The 18,365-nt window shown below is 43.4% G+C and overlaps 2 protein-coding genes across 5 annotated transcripts in view; one reads left to right on the top strand and one right to left on the bottom strand.

Moving 5' to 3' along the window:
* Positions 1-772: 772 nt before the first annotated feature.
* Positions 773-15,180, bottom strand: CUNH20orf96 (chromosome unknown C20orf96 homolog). Of its 4 annotated transcripts, none has more exons than XM_025039856.1 (5): positions 15,034-15,180; positions 13,697-13,745; positions 12,995-13,112; positions 5,892-6,001; positions 773-2,273 (listed from the first exon to the last, which is right to left on the bottom strand). In XM_025039856.1, the coding sequence occupies exons 1-5, from the start codon at positions 15,135-15,137 to the stop codon at positions 1,884-1,886; spliced, it is 771 nt and encodes a 256-aa protein (XP_024895624.1). In that variant the 5' UTR covers positions 15,138-15,180; the 3' UTR covers positions 773-1,883. The 4 variants fall into 4 exon arrangements, with proteins under 4 accessions (XP_024895624.1, XP_024895625.1, XP_015452768.1 ...); XM_025039857.1 differs by lacking the exon at positions 15,034-15,180 and adding an exon at positions 13,998-14,225; XM_015597282.2 differs by lacking the exon at positions 15,034-15,180 and having other exon boundaries at positions 773-1,543; positions 2,115-2,273; positions 13,697-13,991.
* Positions 15,181-17,091: 1,911 nt separating this feature from the next.
* Positions 17,092-18,365, top strand: part of ZCCHC3 (zinc finger CCHC-type containing 3) — a 3,183-nt gene continuing 1,909 nt past the window's right edge. The window contains 1 exon segment of the mRNA XM_006927070.3: positions 17,092-18,363. Within this exon segment, the coding sequence (XP_006927132.2) occupies positions 17,268-18,363 (1,096 nt within the window). The 5' untranslated portion in view covers positions 17,092-17,267.

Below are 18,365 nucleotides of genomic sequence, written 5' to 3'. Positions count from 1 at the left end.
CAACCCCACCCCCAGGCCCAGGAACCTGACCAGAGGCTGGAAAGTAGTCACTTACTGCCCCTACCCTCTCCATATGTTCCCACTTCCTACCACCACCTCAGCCAGTGGCCCTACCACACACCCAGGCACACAGGCCCAAACCCAGGCATCAGTCCTTACTCCCCTCTCTCACCTAAAATGTCACCAAGTGGTATGGATTTTACCCCCAAAATAGCCCTCATGGCCACATTCTTCTCTCCATCCCCACTGCCACTATCTTATTTTAGTTGTTTTCATCGCCAGAAATATAACAGCTACTCTTAACTGGTCCTCCCCTTTGATCAATTCTCCACACAGCAGTCAGAATGATCTTTCTTTAAAATTAGAGCAACCCTGTCCCTCTCCTATTTAAAACCTTCCAATGGCTCCCCTGTGCCGCATAAATAAGGTCCAAACTCCTTACCTTGGCTGACAAGGCCCTCCTCCATCTGGCTGGGGCCAATCTCATCTCTCTCTGATCCATTCCTCATACCTTATTGTCTAGCAACATGTGGTTCCTTGAGCCAGCTATGCTCCTCACCTCATTTCTCTGCCGGAACAACCATCTGCTCTCTACCAGTTAACACCTATGTCTGCAGGTTTCAAGAATCGAATCACTTTCTCTGGGAAGCCTTCCTGTCCCTCCATGTCTGAATTAGAGCACCCCACCCCCCAACTCCAAGTCCCTTATCCCCATCACACACAAATAGCATAGCTTTCAAAGTGCTCTTTCCCAAGGGCCCACAGGAAGCACTCAGGATGAACAAAAAATGTATTAATGAACCAAAGACAGAAAATCAGAGAAAGACTTTGTCTAAGTATGGAGAATATTCTATTACGTTTCCTTGGACTGAATAACTCTGTATGTCCTTGGTCTCTGTTATAGACTGAATTGTGTCCCCTCCCCCAAATTCATATATTGAAGCCCCAATGCCTAATGTGACTGTATTTGGAGATAAGGCCTTTAGGAAGGTAATTAATGATAAATGAGGTCAAAAGGGTGGGGTCCTAATCCTACAGGACTAGTGTCCTTATAAGCTGAAGAGATGCTAGAGATCTCTCTCACTCAATGTGAGCACAGAGGAAAGGCCATGTGAAAGCACAAGAAGAAGACAGCCGTCTGCATCCCAAGGAGAGAGGTCTCACCCGCCTGGTCTCGCCAGTCTTCAGAACTGACAAAATAAATTTTGGTCATTCAAGCTACCTGGTCTGTGGTATTTTGTTATGGCAGCCCGAGCAGATCAGTTGAGTCTCCAAGACTTAATTTTATTTTCATCTCACAGGCTCTGGTGAGCTCAGTCCCTCTTCTTTCTGGGCAGACTGCAGTCAGAGGGGAATCACTTCTCCATTAAATCATTTTCTCTGACTCTTCTCAAGCCCAAACTCCTGGTCACCTTGTGAACTTTTAGCCTCTCACCACAGCCTCTCCTAGAGAAGGCCAAGGACATTCCCTGGGCTCTCCGCAAAGTCACTCTTCACCCACAGACTGGAAGTACCACCACTGGATGAGGGTGGTAATCACAGCCTGGTGGAAAGAACACAGATCCTGGTGTCAGACTGCCTGGGCCCAAATCTCAGATGCTAGACGGGTAACCCTGAGAGCGACCTTGAGCAAGTCACCTAGCCTCTCTGTGTTTCCATTTCTTCACATATAAAATAAAGATAATAACAATATCCACCTCACAACTCTGTTATAAGGATTATGAGTATAAACAAATCACTAGTGTTACATTGTATAAGTATTTGCTCCTGGTGGTGGTAGTACCAGCTACTTTCCCTTGCACACCTATTGTGTGCCAAGTATAACTCCCCTTGGGAGTTGAGTGCTATTGAGCCCTGCTTTATTTACAGAGCGCAAAGTTAACTCAAAGTCTCCTAGCTAATAAATGTAGGCATTGGGATGAGCTCCCCATCTTAGTCTGATTACAAAGCCCAGGCAGGTGGCGCAAAGTATGTAAGATGTATCTTCCAGATGGAAGCAGCTGCTCTGCAACCCGCAGGGAGGGGCCAGGAGAGCGCGCCAGTGTCAGGAGGGTGGCGCAGTGGGCAGGACCGAGACGCAGAGGCGGGGCTTCGGGGCCACAGTAGAGCCTCACCCCAAGGATGTCCTGCTGCTGCAGCAGCGCCCGCACTTTCAGGGTTGAGCTGTCCTCCATGTCCTGGATATTCTTGATCAGCTTCTGATTTAGTTTGGTGATGAAGTCCTCGTGGTTTCGGAGCTCCTGGAGTGAAGTCTGCCGGTTCCTGAGCATCTTCTGCAGACGGAGGGAAGAGAATGGTGGGCGGTGCTGCACCAGGCCGGCTGGAGCCACGGGCAGCTAGGGGACCACTTCCCTCCAGCCGGACATTCGCCCCCTTGCGGCCTTGACTGGTAAATGCAACTGTGCCGGGAGGCGGTTCCCCATTGTCTGTATCAGGGCACCTCCGACTACTTCATCCATCCTAAAATGCCCATTTTCCCATACTTTTACGTTTCTGAGGTGGAGATGCATCTTACAGTTGGCGCATGTCGCAATCTGACAAACATTTTATTAATGAGTAAATAAAATAAAGGTGCAATTATCAATGCCTTCCTAGAATCAATGAAATATAGTAGTAAAAATAATTATAATAGAAAACGCCACAGGTAGGTAAGAAGGTGGCAGAGGTGATGGGCCATGTCTGGGGAGACAGAGTGGGTGATAACTGCTACCACTTCTCATAAGGCAGCTGAGCTGAGTGAGTAATCTCTCATTTCATACAACATTCCTGTGGAAACAATGATGGTCCAAGGGATTAAGTGACTTGCCTAAAGTCACCCATAGGCAGGGACACAAAATCTACAATAACAACAACAATAACAATTGGCGAGGGCCTACTATGTGCTGGGCACTGTGTCTCACTCAGCACGTGGCACACAGTATCAGTTCATCCTCCAACAGTCCTATGTTTACTATTTTACTGTTGGTTGAAAGCTCAGACAGGTTAATAAGTGACTTGCCCAAAGTCACACAGCCAGGAAGTGGTAGTACCGGAACTGGAAAGGCAGACTTCTGACTCTCACTGTCTGTCTTTCCATCATGCTAAGACAAGGAACTGAGAGGGCTTAAAGCTGCAAGGTGTGACTGAACCTCAAAGTGATTAAGATGTGGATGTTAGGTCAAATCCCACCTCCGCCACTTACCACCTAAGGGAAACTAGACAAGTTAGGTTCCCAGAGCCTTACTATACTCATTCTAAAGGTGAGGAAACTCATATCTGCTTCAGAGACCTGCTGTAAAAATATATGTGATCATATTCGCAATCAAGCCACTTAGTGGCAAGGCCTCGTATGCTCAGTGTGCACTCAGTGAACAGGAGCTGACACTACTCTCACTGGCTCTAACCCTCCACCTCTGCCACACCGATGCGCTCTCCCCTTTATTCTTTTTTCCTCATTCCTGTCCTCTGCTAGAGCCCCTGTCCCATACTAGCCCTCAGCTCCCATATTCCTCACATAATAATAAGAGTAATAGGGCAAATCTATGGAGTCCTTACTACATGCTGAAACTGTACTAAGAATGTCACATGCACTAGCTCACTTGGCACTATTATTACCCCCACTTCATAGAAGCAGAAACCGAGGGTCAGAAAGATTCAGTAACTTACCCAGGGTCATACATAGCAGAGCTGTTATTCTTGAAGTCTGGATTCCCAGCTGCTCCACTATCTTGCCTCCACATCTCCAGAACAAAATATTTCCAAATATGGCCCACAGGGACCAGAAGTTCTTGTGAAAAATGCCAGTCTCCCAGTCTCAGGCCCACTGAGCTAGCACTGGTGGGGCTGGCGCCAGGAATCCATACTGTTACCACACCCCACTCCTGGTGATTCTGTTAAACTCTAGGATTAATAACTGCTTCTCTAGAAATGGATCTTCCCCGACTACTAGATGTAGTGTAGAAACACTAGACCTCACTTCCCTCCTGATCCTTACCCCAATCTGCAGTTACATAACTGTAATTATGTCTCCTCTTTTTTCAATTTGTTTCCTCCTAGGACTTATCACCCTCCAACATAACAGATATTTTTCTTATTATCTTGTTTCCTGTCTGTCTCCCCCACTAGAAAGTCACAGCCAGGAGAGCAGGGGCATTGGTTGCTTTGTCACAGCCCTATCTCCAGCACACAGGTCAGTGCCTAGAGCTCATAAGCATGGGTTGAATAAGCTGATTAGTACCTAGTCTTTGGACTTTTTAAATGCATTTATTATGTGTCTCCCCAATAATGTGTGAGCTCTATAACAGCACATATGCTGAGTTCTATGTTTATAGCTGTGTCCCCAACACCCAGCCTGGTGCCTGGAACATGGTAGGCACTCTCTCAAGAGTTGCGGATTGAATAAATAATTGTCCTGAGGCTGAGAGGCAGAGTCAAGATCCTTCTCCATCTCCAGAACCAACCAACTGGGTAGTTTCTGCTCCCTTCCTCTGTTTGCCCCTTGTCTCTACAAGTCCATTCTCCACACAGCAGCAGCCCAAGGACTCCTGCAAAAACCTAAGTCAGATCACGTCCCTGCTCTACTCAGAATCCTCTGGGGTCTTTCTGTCTTACTCAGTATAAACACACAAAGCCTAATCATGACTGCAAGGCCGTATACAAGCTACTCCCCTTACCCCCCACACCCCACCGTCTTTCTTCATGACCTGTTCTAGCCACACAGATCTCACATCAATCTCATACCAACCTCAGGGACTTTGTATTTGTGGTTTCTGCCTGGAAGATTGCTCCCTCAGATGTCACCTTAGCAGCCTTCCCTGATCACCTGTTTAAAACAGTCACAGCAACTCCCTCCTCCGTGCTTTTCTAGCCCCCTAAATTTATCTTTATGCCTCTTTATAGTTCTTAGCATCACCACACATATTATAAATTTATTTGACTTGTTTATTGTCTGTCTCCCCTGGTAAAATATGAGTTACCTAATGTCAGAGACCACACCACTGATGAATCCCCACTCTAGAATAGGGCCTGGTACATAGTAGGTGCTCAATACATCTGCTGACTAAATGAATGAATGATTGTGAGACAGTATTAGGAACTGGTTAGGAGCACAGGTTTTAGAGCCAAATTATCCAAGTTCATGTTTTATATCAAACAAAAACTCATGAATCCTTCTAAAGTCAGTATAAAAATAACAGAAATGTGAGTTCCTCCTTTAAGAATTCTGGGCTGCCTCTAAACCATTTTGCAAAACTAAAGGTTAAAGGGAAAATAAGGTTTCAAGGTAAATACATTTTCCCCTATTTCTTTACATAGCAGTCATTATTCACTGAGCTATTAAATACTTTCTTGGAGAAGTTAAGAATTCTCCTATAGTATTTAGGATTTTACTTTCTGCTATAGACATGAAAGCTCTCTCTTCTTTTAGTCATTTCAAATACTTTGAGGCCATCAAAAACAATGGAGAAAATTAATTATCCAAAATTGTATCAGTTGATGTGAAAAAATTAATATAAGCTTCTAAGCCTTACTTCAAGGTGCACTGTATTCCATGAAAGGAATTTACTGGAAATTTTAAAATGAACAAACCACTAGACTGTGTTCCTAATGCAGTGAAATAAAAAAGGATTCTGATTGTTTTCCTGAGTCTTAAAACACAACGGCACTTTGCTGAACTGGCTCTGACCCCTGGTACTGCCACTTTCTAGCTGTGACCTGGTGTAAGTCATTTACCTCCCTGCACCTCAGTTTTCCCATCTGTAGAAAAGTGATGATGATAAGCATGCCCATGGGGTTGCTGTGAGGAGGAAATGAGTCAAATCAGACACCCACAAAGTGCTCGGTGCATGTTTGCTACCACCATCCCCCTGCCTCCTCCCTGGGCCCCAGTGCCTATGGGAGGCTGCTCCTCATACCCTCATTAGCCGGATATTGGCCTGCATCTTCCCAGAGTCTGACTTCGCTCTGTGCAGTTCTTGTAGATTCTTCAGCTGACTTGTCATCAACATGGTGGGCTTGGAATACTCTAGAGCATAAAACAGGGCAGAGAGAGTGAGGATATAGTCAGGCTTGGGGTCAAGTCTCAGGGAATGCACTATCCATGAGAGATGGCCCAGGCCCCAGCCCCACCTCCTCACAGACTTATAATATGTGACAGTGAGACAAAGGATGAAACTCACATCCATCATTAAGCTCCCGGGCCCCTCTCTGTGCCTTGATATAAGGGACAGAGAAGCCCAGATTTCTACATACCAAAGCGACTATGGATACGGACAGGGGAAAGAAGAGCGATAGCTATAGGAAACAGCCAAGCACCCCCAATCTCTCCCACCAACCTGGCCTATGGCAAGCTCAAAGAGAGAAGGGGTAAGAGCAAGAACTAATGATCCAGACAGCCTGGGTTTGAATCCGGGCTCTGCCTTCTACCAGCTGTGGGACCTTGGGCAGGTCACATGACCTCTCTGTCCCTCAGATTCCTCATCTGTAAAATAGGAATAATCATCATGTCTACCTCATAGGGTCGTTGTGAAGATTAAATAAAAATGTACTATACTTTAAAGTATTTAGACTAGCACCCAACATATATTCAGTGCTGAATACACAGTACTAGGTATACACTACTAGTTGTCAGTTATTACTAATGACCTGAGGATTGGGATCAGGATCACGCCACCAGGCAAAGGCACAGGAGCTATGCAAAACTCTAACTGGTTGTCTCTGAAATACCTATAAAAGCTGTAGTCCTGCCACATAAGCAGTATAGGAAAATAATTCAGATCAGAATAAGGCATTTGGAGGGCATGTTCTTAGAATCTTTGCTTCTTCTCAGCGTGTCCTGCACGGGCATGAAGTGAGTCACCCAGATTGCCACAAATGCTGCAGCTGCACTCAGCCCCTACCAAAATCCCTGCTCCAGGTACAACCCGGTTCATTTCAGAAAAATAATTCTTTATGGATCATTATTCTTAATCCTAGAAAATTTCACATTAAGTATTAAAGTAATGAAGTAAATTAAAATAATTTTATGTTAAAGTTATGAATTATCTGTACAGCAGCCGCCACCACCACTCCCACTTAACCACAGTTTCACTTTCTGCAATTTCAGTTACCCATGGTCAACCGCAGTCTGAAAATATATAATGGAAAATTCCAGAAATAAACAACTCATAAGTTTTAAACTGCGCACTGTTCTGCGTAGTATGATAAAACATCGTACTACACTGTTCTGCTCCATCCCTGGCAGACATGAATCAACTCTCCAGCATCTTCCCACTATATATGCTCCACACCCATTAGTCACTTAGCAGCCATCAGGGTTATCAGATCCACTGTCTCTGTACTGCAGTGCTTGTGTTCAAGTCACCCTTATTTTACTTAACAATGGCCCCAAAGCACAAGAGTAGTGATGTTGGCAATTCGGATACACCAAAGAGAAGCCATAGAGTGCTTCCTTTAAGTGAAAAGCTGAACGTTCTCAACATTAACAAGAAAAAAATATTGTGCACTAAGATAACAAAGATCTATGGTAAGAATGAATCTTCTATCTGTGAAATTATGAAGAAGGAAAAGGAAATCTGTGCTAGTTTTGCTGTCACACCTCAAATTGCAAAAGATGCAGCCACAGTGCTTCACACCTCAAATTGCAAAAGATGCAGCCACAGTGCGTGATAAGTGTTTAGTTAAGATGGAAAAGACATTAAATTTGTGGGTGAAGACGTCATCATCATGGCTCAATGATCCTCTTCTTGACGTATCATCAGGTCAACAGCAGCCTAATGCTATGTCACAGCGCCTACATCATTCACCTCGCTTCATCTCATCACATAGGCATTGTATCATCGCACATCGTCACAAGAAGGGTGAGTATGATACAAGATATTACGACAGTGAGAGAGACCATATTCATATAACTTTTATTACAGTATATTGTTATAATTGTTCTAGTTTATTATCAGTTATTGTTGTTCATCTCTTACTGTGCCTAAATTATAAATTAAACTTTATCATAGATATGTATAGGAAAAAACAGTATAGATGTACAAGAATTATGTAAATATCCAATGGTTTTTGTTAATCAGACAAGTAAACTATTTGAAAATGAAAATAAAAATGAAAAATTTAAATGTGGCTTAAAAGGTTTAGAAGAATTTAATTAACCAAGTTCCAAAACACATTACAAGTGTTTTAACCAAGTTCCAAAACACATTACAAGTGTTCATAAAAACAATAAGATTTGTAAGTTGAACTTAAGTACTTAAGAAGATCTGTAGCCTTAATAAGGGGTATATCTTTTCGTTAGTGGTAATAGCCCTGATTTATCTTTTTCTTTTTTTAATTAAACTTTTTATTTTGAGATCAGATTACATGCAGTTTTAAGAAACAATAAAGACAAATCCTATATACCCTTAACTCAGTTTTTCCCAATGGTAGCAGCTTGCAAAACTAAGTACAATATCGCAACCAGGATATTGACGGGCAAGGTTAAGATGGGCAAGATACAGAACAGTTCCATCGCAAGGATAGCTCATGGCCTTTGTAGCCACACCTACTTCTCTCCCCTTACCATCCTCCTTCACCTCGGTCTCTAAGCCTAGCAACCACTAATCTGTTCTCCATCTATAATTTTGTCATTTCCAGAATGTCATATATATGGAATTATATAGCATATAACTTCTGGGATTGACTTTTTTCCCTCGGCAAAATTCTCTGGAGATTCATCCAAGTTATTGAGGATAGCAATAGTTCTTTCCTTTTTATTACTGAATAGTATTCCATGGTGTGTCTGTACCATAGATTGTTTAACCATTCACCCACTGAAGGACATTTGGACTGTTTTCAGTTTGGAGGCATTATGAATAAGCGTGCTATGAAACATTCATGTACTAGTCTTTGTGTGACCGTAAGTTTTCATTTCTCTGGAATAAATGCCCAAGCCTGCAATTGTTGATCATTATGGTAATTACATGTTTAGTTTCATTAGGGGCTGCTCCATTTCACATTCCCACTAGCAATGTATGCATGATCCAACTTCTTCTCTTTGCCAGCATTTGGTGTTATCACTATTTTTCACGTTAGCCATTCTGAGAGATGTGCAGTGACATCTCATTGGAGTTTAATTCGCATATTCCTAATGGATAATGATGTTGAAGATCTTTTCATGTGCTTATTTACCATCTATATATCCTCTCTGGTGAAATGCCTCTTCATGTCTTTTGCCCATTTTCTAATTGAATAATTTTTCTGTTTTGAGATTTCTTGATATATTCTACATAGCAGTCATTTGTCAGATATGTGGTTTGCAAATATTTTCTCCAAGTCTGTAGCTTGTCTTTTCATCCTCTTAACAGTCTTTTACAGAACAAAAGTTTTTAATTTTGATGAAGTGAAACTTATCCATTTATTTCATTTTTTTTTTTATGGATCAAGCTGTCTGAGTAAAGTTTAAGAACCCTTCACTTGGTCCCAAAGATTTTTCTCCCTTATGTTTTCTGAAAGTTTCACACTTTTACATTTTACATTTTACATGTAATTATGATTACATTCTACATTTACATTTTGAGTTAATTTTTGTGTAAGTTGTGAGGCTTAAATCAAGGTTCATTTTTTTGCCTATGGATGTCCAATTGCTCCAGCACCATCTGTGGAAAAGGCTTTCTTTCCTCCACTGAATCGCTTTTGTACCTTTGTCAAAAATCAGGCATATTTGTGTGGCTCTATTTCTGGTTTCTCTATTCTGTTCCATTGATCTATGTATATATCTTCCTGCCAACACTATGTTGTCTTGATTGTTATGGCAAAACAGCAGGTCTTAATATCACATAAAGTGATTTTTCTCATTATTCTTCTTTTACAAAACTGTCTTATTTATTCTATGGCCTTGCTTTTCTATATAAATTTTAAAGTAAACCTGTCTATGTCTACAAAACATTGCTGAGATTTTGATAGGAATTACATAACATATAGATCAATCTGGGGATAACTGACAACTTTACCATGTTTAGTCTTCTATTCCATGTACACAGTATGTCTCTACATTAATTTAGGTCTTCTTTGATTTCTTTCATCGGCATTGAGTAATTTTCAGCATACAAATCCTGCATGTTTTGTTCACTTTATACCTAAATATTTCATTTTCTTTGGAGTGACTGTAAATGTACTGTCTTTTTTTTAATTTTGGTTTCCACATACTCATTAGTACATAGAAATGTGATTGATTTTTGTGCATGGTACTTGCATCCTGCAACCTTGATGTACTCGCTTAATAATTCTAGCTTTTTTAGATTTAGTAGATTCCTTAAGATTTTGTACATAGACAGTCATGTCATCTGTAAACAGGGACAGTCAAATAATTCTATCTGATTCATTTTGGTGTTAATATCTGTCTTTTCTCATTCATATTGTGATTTTCCTTATTCTTGGTATGACAAGTGATTTCAATTGTATCTGGATGTTTTAGATATTACTCTGGATTCTATTTAACCTTTAAGGTAGTACTGTTGATAGATATATAGCAGGAAGGCCAAATGATTATGTATGCTCAGCACTCTGGCAGCCTACCTTCTTCTTTCCAGTTTTTGGACTCTTTCTGTTTGTCTATTGTGTTATGTCCAGGGGTTTTCTAGTTCTAAAAAGGAGGACTAGGAAGGTATAGAGCTATTCTATCTTAGTAGAATCAGCTGATTAGTACACAAAAGCTGCCCTCAAGAACATGACTTTGCACAAGACATGTTACCAACCTAAGCTTCAGTTTCCTCACCTGTAAAATGGTGGAGAGAGCATCTCCCAAGTCTTTGTAAGGAATGAATGAGATGATAACTTCCTTCTATCTCAAGAGTATTTAAAGTTTTAGTAGTTAAATGTTTGAGGTTGGGATCATGAACTCGATGTGGCTAGAAATCCATTTGTCTCTTTCACTATCAAGAACACTCAGCCCAATGCCAGGCGCTTGGGGGCTCAGAAAGACTGCTGCTGAATAAATATATGAATAAATGAATGAATGAATAAATCTTCTAAAACAGAGCTTGACACGAAATAAGTATTCAGTGAATGATAGCTATTATCATCATTATTATTTACATAGATTATTTCACTTGCATAAAGTAAGAATCTTTGTGCCCATTTCCACAGGGAAGGAAACTGAGGCTGTGATAGGTAACTAAGATGGAATTGCTAGCAAGAAGGGAAACTAGAGCACCAACTCAGGTCTACATTTCTCCAGTGCTCACACTCTCTCCACCTATATGTGGTTAAGACTGTGGGTCCTGGAGCCAAACTGTTGAATTTAACAGCCTGGTTATACTGTGTGACCTTAGAAGTTATACCTGTCTGTGCCTCATCTGTAAGAGGAGGTAATAATAACAGCACCTACCTCACAGGGTTGCTGGGAAGATTAAATGAAGTGATACATGTAAAGTGCTGAGGACAGCATCTGGCACAAAATAAGTGCTTGACGTATGTTAATTGCTCTTGTGCTTGTTGTGGTTGTGTCTGTTACATACCTCACTGCTCCCCAGTGAAATAAAAGGGCAAGAGTTTCCTTGTACATGCTGTTTGAATAAGGTCTAGAGTCAAAGACAAAAATTCTGTCACTACCACCAGGGCTTGTGCTCATCACTTCACATCAATGACTTTCAACAACGGTGTTGAGATACATTGACAGAGTTCTCACAAATATTGGGGGTCCCAAATGGCATCTGTGAGTGAGGGGACAGAGATCTTAGACATCCCCAAGAACAGGACAACCCCAAAGAACACAGAATGCTCCTATGTCCTGCTTGATTTTCCAAAGTCCTACCAGATATAGGTGAAAACTTTATTTACAATGAACCAATCCCAGAACCTGACTCAGTTTCACATATAAACATAAAAAACAGTTTTCAAGGCTTTACTGTAATGCTGAATTTTCCCAGAAAGCAGCTACAATCAAGAGAAAGATTGCACTTTATTTTGTTTAGAACTCTACCAAGAAATGACACCACTCTGGAAGTCATGGCCACAATGAAAAAATCCCCCTAGTACTCGAGTCTCAGTATCCCATCATATGTCAGTCTGTATTTGCAACTGTTATATTCACCAGGACTCTACATCTATGAGTACGTTTATGACTATCATGGCTTCTAGCAGTGTCCATCCTGAGCACTTACATACTAAAATTTGTTATTTAACAACAAATAATTTTCCTTTTCCTTTATTTTATAGTTAGGGCATTATATTAATTTTTATTATATTTGTAGGTAGGTTATATTATCCATGAAGTTTATCTCAGGATACTAAAGGAATATCCCAAAATATGTTATTAAAAGGAGTGTGAGTCTGATAAGGTTGAGCAACAATGCATTAAAAGAAAACTTCTCATTTAATTCTCACAACAATCCTATCAGGTAAGTATTAGTATCCTCATTTTACAAATGAGAAAACTAAAGTTCAGAAGAATGAATGCCTTTCCCAAAAGAGTAAATGGCAGAAGCCATGTGTGCCTGAGCCAAGGCCTCAGAACTCCCCTGGAAAGCATGACAATGACGTGGTAGTGATTATCTTTAGTCTACCAAACCCTGTTTTCTTTTCCTCTTGGACACATACTGCTGGGCCACATTTCCCATCTTCCCTGTAGTTAGTGATGGTCAATGACTGAATATGAGTGGGAGTGATATGTGTCACTTCAAATCTGGGCTCTGAAAAAACCTGCCCACAAAATCATCCATATTCTTGCTCTCTCTCTGCTGCCTGGATGCAGAAGTATCCAGCAAAGGATTTCAAGGCTTTAATAAAACATCAGAGCCACAGGTTGAAGGAGCCTGGATCTCTGAATGACCATATAGAAAGATTAATTCCTACTCCACCCTGCCCAGGCCACTTTGACATAAATGAAAAATAAGCTTCTGTATTAATACTTGAAATCTGGCGATTGTTTATTACAGCAGTTAGCCTACCCTAATATAAATGGTGTCACCAAAGGCCAAGAGCATGTACTCTGTCCTGTTTCCAACCCCCACGCCAGCCCCTAAATACCTCTACCTACCTGGCTGGATGCTAGTCAAAGTCTTCGCTTTGCTTTTCTTAAGGCCACTGGTTTGTAGGACTGGAAGCAGAGTAGATGGCCTGATTTTCTGCTTGGACCGCTGCTCTGGAACATAACCCTACCACACATAACACAACCAGTCACATAGCTTGGTGGGTTCAAATCTCAGCTTCACCCCTTACAGATAGATATCTGTGACCTTGAGCAAGTGGCTTTACCTCTTTGAGCCTCAATTTTCTCATCTGTAAACTGGATCTGATTACAAAACCTACCTCCATAGGTTGGTGAAAGGATTCTGAGAGATGATATTTGTAAAGCATGTGGTAAGTGCTCCACAAATGTTGGCTATCACTTTTTTTAATCAGCCTGCCAATATTAACTAAGCACATTCAGGCCGTGAGGTGCTAAGAACTGTGAGAAACAGAAGGCAAGGAAAAGACTCACAGGGAACCAGAGTAACAATCAGAGATAAATAAAAGAGCAGCATCATATACCCTTACATTCTGATAAAGTGGTGAGAAAACTGAGATTCAGAGGCATGCCCCGGGTCCCCCGGCAAATGTGTGACACAGCAGGGCCTGGAATTCAGGTCTCTGGATTCTATCACCCAGGACAGTCACCGCCACGGGGGTGGAAGGCAGGAGGGCTGCAGTCTCAGGGTCAGGGAGCACCCCATCCCCGCCCTAGCCCTTCGGTACTCACCAGAGACTGGAATTTGTGGATTGTGGAGCGACTATCAGAGAGGCTGGATCTGGAAAGTGGATGGGGCGGTAAAGAACTTTCATCATTCCCAACCCATGGGGCTGCAATTAGCAAACGTGAAGGGGGCGTGGGGTCTCGAACCCAAAACCACAGCTTACTAGGAACACAAGCCAAGCCAGAACTCAGAGACCGCGAAGAAGAGGAGAGGGCGGGGTCGAGAGACCGCGGGAAAACTTCCTGGCACGGGCGAGGGAGAGTACGCATGCGCACTCCACCACCCTGCGATGCTTCTTTGACCTACTTCGGAAAGACGCGCGCCATTGGAGAAAATGTATGAAGAGTTGTGAGCCTGTGGGAACCTGGTCTCTTGGGAAGCTTATTTATTTGGCTTCTACAACTTCCTTGTCTCGGAGTGGACTGCGCGGTAACAGGCCACTCAAACCTCCCAGCGAGACCGGACGCTTCCTCCCGGTCTTCGTCTCCAAGGAAACGAACTCAGACTACCGAGCGCCTAGAGGGACTAATCTCGCAGGGCAAAATGTAGCTCTCTCCACGTCTCAACTTGGTTTTAAATACCCCTCAGCTGGCCCCGCCCACTACCCTAAAAAATTATGTCCTATTTCTCCTCTCTTCAAAGCTCCATCACTTCCTTCCCATCCTTACTCCTAGCTAATGATTCTGCTTCCTATTTCACTAAGAAAGTCCTGAGGATCACGAATTCACATCACTTCCTTTACCCACCAACTTGCCTCCTTCTTAGAACTAGGTATAAACTGCCTACTGAGACCGAGTCTTACAATAGCACACTGAATTTTCTCCTCTCATCTGCTCTAAAATATTGCCCTAGCAATTCTCCCTTTATTCTCCATCACCCTCTCCTCTGTATTATTCCCATCGGCATACCAATATATTTTAATCTCTTCTATTTAAAAAAATAAAAGTGACCACGTCTCATCCAACTACCCTCCCATTTCTGCTTCACTTCACAGCTAAACTCCTAGGGAGGTTTGCCTCCTCTTTCCCATTCCTTTCCGCCTCTTTAGTTAGGCTTTCACTCTCCACCTCTCCACTGAAATTATCCTTGTCAATGCCACCAGTGACCTCCGCTTTGCTAAACTTCACGGTCACGTCTCAGTTCTCATCTTACTTGGTCTATCTGCAGCATTTGACACAATGGATCGCTCCCTCCTTGATACACTTTTTAAATTTGGCATCCAAGAAACCACTCTCTTGAGTTGCTTCCTATCTTCTCTTCTCCTTTGCTGGTTCCTCTTCTCTTTATTATTAGATTGCCCCGTGACTCAGATCCGGCCCTCTCTTTTTCTCTATCCACTTACATGCCACGTGCTCCCTTCCAGTTTCTTGTGACTTTGGATGCCATCTCTACCCAGATGCTTCCGAGATTTACATCTTCAGCCTCTCCCCTGAATTCCAGCCACATATATCCGACTGCCCACTCAGAATCTCCACTTGGGTGCCTAATAGGTAACTAATGTGCAACCTTTCCCCCAGAAACGTTTCCCCCAACTCAAAATGACAACTCTCTTCCTGGAATTTTGACTCATCCAAATCTGTCAGTAATACCTTCTGAGTATATTTGGGTGATATTACTACCAGCACTCATACATATACATACCTGCTTTCTTCTCACACCTGGACTACAGTATCAGCTTCCACTCTTGCCCCACTCCAGTTCTCTCTCCACGCTCCATTTTGCTAAATAGAGCATAAATTTAAAAGTGCATTACATTTTAAAAATAATTTGGAGAAGAGCAAATAATTTGAAATCACCTAAACTTCAATATGAGAATGTTATTAGAAGATACTAAGCCAGGGCTCTCAACCTTCTTCCCCTCTTAAAAATCATAGAAAAATGTTTTAAATTGCTTTGCACACATAAGAGACTGGTAAACATAAGAGACTGCTGTAGTAAAAGCAATCAGTGTAGGTATTCTGGCCATACAGGAAGGACCCTCTTGGCTGCCCCTAAAGCTGAGGGAATCACCATATTGGGCACTCTCATTTGCAGAGCCCACTGTACCATGGCTCTGCAGCTGGGAAGCTCTGTATCAGGAAACAGTTAAAAAATGGGAGGTATGTGGCAGACCCAGGTGTTGCCTACCCAACAGCCATTTCTCCCTTTCACCCCAGCTAACAACACCTGATCTTGCTAGGTATGCATTGGCTTTAGAGGAGGCAGGCCCCAGCCCCAGTCCTAGTTCCAGCTCTAGTAATCATGATTAGTCTGAGCTAGACTTGGTGGGCCCATTTCCCTTGCTAGCTATTTAGGTTTAGTCATACGCATGTGATAAGTCTGGCCAAGGAGACAGGGTGAGAAGTCTATTCAGAGGCTTTTGAGAAAGATTTTTATCATACTTAAAATTTTTTTTTAATTACAGAAAAACATTCCCTCATCTGCAACTAGATACTGTCCCTATCTGTGTGGCATTCCCAGAATTGTGGAACTGTGAGCAGAGTTAACTGAATGGAATGAGGAAAGTGAAGGGAATCTGTTATTATAGCATTAAGCCATTAAATTACCCAATCCTGTAACCTCTCTAGAAAACCCACTGTGGACCAAGCTCTTTAACACAGCTTATATCCTTGAAACCTTACATTAGTCCTCTGAAAGATGTTAAATTCCTCTGTTATGGGTGAGTGAATTGAGGGCATGAAAACTGAGGTCACTGGCCCCATGTAACAAGAATGAGATTTGAAGCCCTCAGATTCAAGCTAGGGTCTCCCTGACTCCACAATCCACCTTTTCTTTCACTAAAATCAGAAAGGTCACTGAAATGCACACAGATATGATGAAAAAAAAAAAAAACAAAGCTGACAAAGGATATTAAACCCATCCTCTCAGCCACCCAAATTTTATCAATGTTTCCAAAGCACTAATTGAGACAGATGAGAAAGAGATCCTGTCCAGTGCTAACTTGAACCAGGAATCTGTGTTAATATGTTTCCTGGAGAGTCTGATGCAAATAGTCCTGATCCACAATGTGAGAAGCAAAGCGGTTTAATAAATATAAGCCATCTACGTGTGGGGCCATCTATTAACTCTGTCATTTGGCAAAATGATTTAAGCCCGTCTCCAAGCCCCTGCGTCCTGTAAAATGTGTTATTACAGCATTGTTTTGGGAAGATTTCATGTAATAAAGCTTGCAGTGTGCTTAGAGCAGCACAGGGCACTTAAGTGCTCGATATAATTGTCATCATAAGTCTGCTGGAGATCTTTTTTAAAAGAATGCAATATGACTTACTTGGAAATGTAGCAAAAAAAATAAGGACTGATGGATATAGGTATGGATGATAGGTGTGATAAAGTATAGTAAAATTTTAACGATAGGAAGTTAAAATATTAAAAAGTTAAAGATAAAATGTTTACTGTACAATTCTTTCAACGTTGTTTGAAAATGTTCATAATCCAACGTCGGGAAAATAACACATTGTGAGAGAGCAACGTTTTGCTTTTGTTTTTAATAGAAAAGGTATAAATAGAAAAAATGGGCAAGATCTTTCTCAACTCTGTCCCGCCTTTAGGCTGAGGGCCGTTAGTAATGCTGCTTGAATGAATCATCAAGGACCGCTTGCGAAATACCAAATCCTCGAGAGCGAGGCCCACGGCTGCCAAACCCTCGCAAGGGACAGGGACGCGCTCCAAGTTCCCCATCCCGCGGTGGTGCCGAGGAGTACGCCCTGTTGGAAACTAGGCTCAGCCGTTACCAGGGGGCTCCCGGCAAGCGCTGGCCGCCTTGCGCCGCGTGTAAATATATTTTGGCGGGGCGGGGCAGAGAAGCGTCAAATTTCAAAAAGAAAAAAAAAGAAAAAAAAAAAAAACCCGAAACCCTCACAGCCCCGACGGGCCGCGGGCGCGCGCGATGGGCTCCCTTTGGCTGCGGGAGCGAGTGGAGGATGCTGGGAAGGAGGTAAAATGGCCACCGGCGGCGGCGCGGAGGAAGAGAGGAAGAGGGGGCGGCAGCAACTCCTGCCCCCCACGCGCCCAGCAGCCCGGGCCGAGGAGGCCGAGGGCAGCCGCGAGAAGTTGGGCTGGGCCCAGGTGGTGAAGAACCTAGCCGAGAAGAAGGGTGAGTTCCGCGACTCACGACCGCCCCGGCGGGAAGAGGAAAGTAGCGGCGCGGGCGGTGGGCTTGGCGCCCCCGCGGGCCTAGCGGCGCCGGGCCTCGGCGACTTCCCCCCGGCAGGCCACGGAGACCCGAAGGGCCGCCGGAGAGACCCGGCGGGCGAGACGGCGGACCCCCGCAAGAAGAAGGGTGCAACGGAGGCCGGTAGGAGGAAGAAGGCCGAAACGGCGGCCATGGCGACCCCGGCCAGGCCCGGTGCGGCGGAGGACGAGGCTGAGCAGCAACCCCAGGACGATCAGGCGGTGGTGGTGAGCCCAGCAGCTGGCCCGGGCAAGGGCCGCTTTCTCGTGCGCATCTGTTTCCAGGGAGACGAGGGCGCCTGCCCGACCCGGGACTTCGTGGTCGGCGCGCTCATCCTGCGCTCCATAGGCATGGACCCGAGCGACATCTACGCGGTCATCCAGATCCCCGGCAGCCGCGAGTTCGACGTGAGCTTCCGCTCGGCGGAGAAGCTAGCCCTTTTCCTACGCGTCTACGAGGAGAAGCGCGAGCAGGAGGACTGCTGGGAGAACTTTGTGGTGCTG

Source organism: Pteropus alecto, unplaced genomic scaffold, assembly GCF_000325575.1.
Source record: "Pteropus alecto unplaced genomic scaffold, ASM32557v1 scaffold45, whole genome shotgun sequence".
In the NCBI taxonomy this organism is placed as follows: domain Eukaryota; kingdom Metazoa; phylum Chordata; class Mammalia; order Chiroptera; family Pteropodidae; genus Pteropus; species Pteropus alecto.
This window is presented reverse-complemented; position numbering and strand designations above follow the sequence as displayed.